The 4,496-nt window shown below is 23.2% G+C and overlaps 1 protein-coding gene across 1 annotated transcript; it reads left to right on the forward strand.

The window, feature by feature from the left end:
• Positions 1-34: 34 nt before the first annotated feature.
• LOAG_12937 (hypothetical protein) lies at positions 35-4,132 on the forward strand (the record flags this gene model as incomplete). Its single annotated transcript, XM_003148449.1, has 4 exons — positions 35-124; positions 1,849-1,950; positions 3,317-3,346; positions 4,025-4,132. Coding segments are annotated over 4 exons (330 nt in total), but the record flags the coding sequence as incomplete, so codon positions are not given.
• Between the last annotated feature and the right edge of the window lie 364 nt (positions 4,133-4,496).

The following is a 4,496-nucleotide window of genomic DNA, read 5'->3' on the forward strand; positions in this document are numbered from 1 at the left end:
TTATAATACAAAACAAAATACTGAATATTTTCAGATAAGATATCGATTGAAAATAAAAATGCAACGATTTCAAATTAATCTAATTAATGATATCAGAAAATTAGAAACTTTAATACAGCCTGCTGTCAGTTATCACTCTTATAAACATCTTATCAAATAGTTTATCAAATAATTCATCTTATCAACCAAATGTAGGCGTCTTATCATCTTATCAAGCTTCTATATCTTATCAAAAAATGCGCTTTTTTTGCATAATTTTGTTTACTTTCGTTCATTTTTATATTTTAATTTGTTCTTAATCTTATCAATGCATTTACAAAAATATTTTTCTTTTTTAAAACATATTTATTAAAATATTTTTGTTCACTTAAAAACTCATCTTTTATTAAAAATTTTTCGAACTTTTTAAAAAAAATATGATTTTTTTTTAATCATATTGAATAAACCCACATTATTTGTATGCTTCGTAATCGGTAATATTTTATTAGCAATAATAATTAATTAAGAATGGAAAAATTAAACAATTAATGAGAAATGCTAACATAACGCTTCATATGATTACATTTTTAGTTCATATAAATTATGATAAGAAGAAAGTTTGCTGGAATATTCCAAGACTTAAGCTTAAGAGAAATTAATTAATTCATTTACTTTGTTTAATTGTTAAAATAATTAATAAATTTTTTGCATGATAATTTGTGAAACAATTTCAGTTAACATTATGCATTATGTCTTCCTGGCCATTGCATTCTTTTTTCTTTTGGCCAACAAATTGAACAAATTTATTTTTGTAAGTGGAAAATTTTTGTTTTTTTACCATTACTGATAAGATTTTAGTTTATCACTTTAAAAAATTTTAATGATTAACATGAATATATTGCAAATTATCTGATAATATAAGGTAAATCTTCGATATCAGCAAATGACTCATTTCAATATGTAGTTTAGGTACACGTTGTTGTTGGATTCATATTCAACGATTATCATCTTATCATCTTATCATAACTAAACATTATCAAAAGTTTATAAAATTATCTGTTACTTTTGATTTAAATTTCTTTGATTTCAGTTTTTGCTTTAATCGATAGAATCTCAACTTTTTTTTCTTTCTGTTCATCCGTTAAACATTCCTTTCTAAAAAAAAAAAAATAATAAAATTAAAAAAAAAATCTTAGCAGTGATAACTGAAATGATAATTTGATAAATAATATTTCACTCGAAATGTTAACATTTTTGCTCTTTTGGATAAATTTCTAATCTTTTTATTAGCATTTTTATGCAATTTTTATTATTTGAAAGGAATTTCCACTAAATGAGATAATAATTAAATGAGTGAATTTGTCATTAAGGAAAACTTAATGTAGGCTGAAATTAATCATTTCAGTCTTACTCTCCAATTATTTGTGTTATTCATTTCTTGACCTTTGAACTATCGACACTTTGCTCTTTTTTTGAAATCGGCAAAGTCAATCTTTCGAACGATCAGTTAGTCTAATTTTGCAAAATAATAATAAATTTGATCATACATTTCTCATCGATCTGATCATTTAATCCATACTGTTCTTGTTATAGGTATGTATATAAAAGATCATTAATGAATGGGTTAATTAATATGTCGTAGATGTCGCATTAAATTATTATAAAAATAATTTGAAATAAATGATAGTTTGAAATATTTTTGATACATGTGACACGGATACGTGATAAATAACGTCTACATTAACGCAATTGCTTACATTCGATCGTATGATTTGTTTAACATCAAATGATACTGTATCATGTATACTTCGTCAAGAATTATTTTTTTAATTATTTCATTTAATTATTTCCTTAATTATTCCTTTACAGCTAATCAAGAATGTTTTAACAATTTTTATTTGCTTCAAAAAAATTAATAAGGAAACGAATTTCAATGTTACATTTGCTGCGAGCATACATTTCACTATTAATGTATTTTAACATTACATTACAGTAATTCATTTAATTATTTTTTTAAATAATTCAATAATTCTCCTTCAAATTATTTCAACGAATTATTTAAATTATTTATTAAAATCGTTTGTTTTTAAAAGAAATTCCATCCGGAAATTACAATTGTTCTATTTTTCAACTCTTTGAAAAAAGTCCGATATATTATGCAAAAAAAAAAAATGAATGCTATTAAGCAATTGCATTTTATCACTGATAAGCGAAATCAGTAGTAAAATCAAAATAACTAAATTCATCCTTATCATAAAAAAAAGAATACTTGTTTTTTTTTTTTTTTTTTGTTCAAATTTATGAAATGAAATATTATGATTGGTAATTGGAAATAATTAGCATTTTTATAAAAAGGAAAAAAAATTTTTTTTCAGAAAATCTAGTCTTTAATCCATTAAATGAATGCATTTTTTTGCAGGTCAATGATCAATAAATTTGAAATTAAAGTTAAAAATTAAAATACAAAACTTTAATACTGTATGTTTATGTTTAGCATAAAGGTGATTTTTGAAAGAACCACCGGCAGAATAGTGTAATATTTTATATGCAAATAGCAGAAGCTATCAAAATTATACATGCAATAAGGAAATTAAAAGAAAAAAAAGAAAATGATTGCGAGTTTCAAAAAAAAAAACGATTAATTTAATTGATATGAAATTTGAAAAATACTTTTTAACTTCTAAAATTCCATCCATTTATGGTAATTTAATTTAATCACTGCATGTCTGATTTGCATGAAATAAATGGATATCGAAAAATGGAAGGAAATTTTTTTACGAAAAATTGTAAAAAAAAAAAAACTTTGCACTGCAAATTCTAATAGTTTATGATTGAATAAAAAATTTACGAAATTTTTTTTTTTTTTTTAATAAAATGATGGAAAAATGAGAATGGAATTTTGAAAATGAATGGTGTTGCATTTGCGCGAATTGCGAAAATGCGGAAATGTCGAAATGGATTACAAACATGTTTCAACCATAATTAAAGCCTCTACTGCTTCATTATATTAAAGACTTTAATTAAAATTAAAACTTTAAACTTTTTAGTAGAAATGTTAAAATTACAAACACGTTTTAACTCTTAATTAAAATTTTTAATATTTTAATGAAATTTTTTGTTTGCATGGTAAATTAATTGCATTAATATTTGTCATCATATGTATTTCATACAAATGTCATTGGAATAAATTTTTTGGATGAAAATTTGTTTGCAAAAAGAACAACTAAAATCTGGAATGCATGCATGAAACATGAGACATTGTGCAAAACATGTGACATTGTGTTGACAAACATTTTAGAGTTCAAAATTTTGAAATTGTTAAATTTTAATGATTTAGATATCAAAAGATGTGAAAGAATTCATCCATGTGAACGATAAAACTTAACCATTTTAACACTAATTAACAGTTAGAATTGACATATGCCAATTAATTAATAACATAATTTATTTTTATTTCTATTATATTGACGAAAAGATTTCAAGTTGGCTAATAATGTAATTTTAATTTTTACAAATTTAGGAACGATCATTTTAATAAAATAAGATCATATATTAATTGGAAATTAAATATTAACACTATCATTATCATCATTCAATTGTAATTCCCCATATAAATTTACATTTATTAAACTTTTGAACATATTCATAAAATTTATTTCAATTGAAAATATCAGTCATATTAAAGAGTTTATTTTTGAATTAATTTTTAATGCTCTGTTTTAGGTATACATTTCATAGGGATTATATCTCAGATTGATAGTTCCTAAAAATGTAATCTGATTACTGTATGTTAACATATAATGGTTTAAGTACAGATATAATAAATTAACTTACATCTTTCTATATCTGTGATCAAATATGAAACATATTTTAAAACAAATTTTTTATTTGGAATTCCATTAACATTTTCAACTTTTGAAATATGAAAAATTAGAGTTATATTTGTGATGGATAAAATGTTTCATAAAAAAAAAAAAGACATATGCTTAAAGTGATAAAAAATAACTTATTAATTAATCCGCATAAATTTATTAATCTATTTCAGGGAGGGAGAAAAAAAAAAAACGAATTGCTCACTTTACTGCAGGATGATAACAATAGAAGACAAATGTTGTCGCGAATTTTGAATGTCGCAAAGCTCCAAATGAAATGAATTGATTAAATAAACCAATGTACTAATCAATCATACAAATTGTAACAATGTTATGAATCATTTAACCAATCTTACATTCCTCAAATTCATTGTCTCATGTGTTTTTCATTGTTATCTTTATCTAAGTTCACATCCTTTCCTTTTTTTCTATGGACTAATAAGCTAAATTTCTTTGTCTAAGAATCAATCTTAATTGCAATGTTTAATGTCCAAAGACTGCACCGTACATTGTATCTATCCTCTACTCTCTTCGATAAATATTTTACTACTATCCTCTGTGTCATTACAACCTATTTATCCTCTGCGAATTAATAACTTTCTCCTGAATCGAAGGAAGAATACCTTCTCAGAATATTTGTCTGTG

This window comes from Loa loa (assembly GCF_000183805.2).
Source record: "Loa loa unplaced genomic scaffold supercont3.72, whole genome shotgun sequence".
NCBI classification, from domain to species: domain Eukaryota; kingdom Metazoa; phylum Nematoda; class Chromadorea; order Rhabditida; family Onchocercidae; genus Loa; species Loa loa.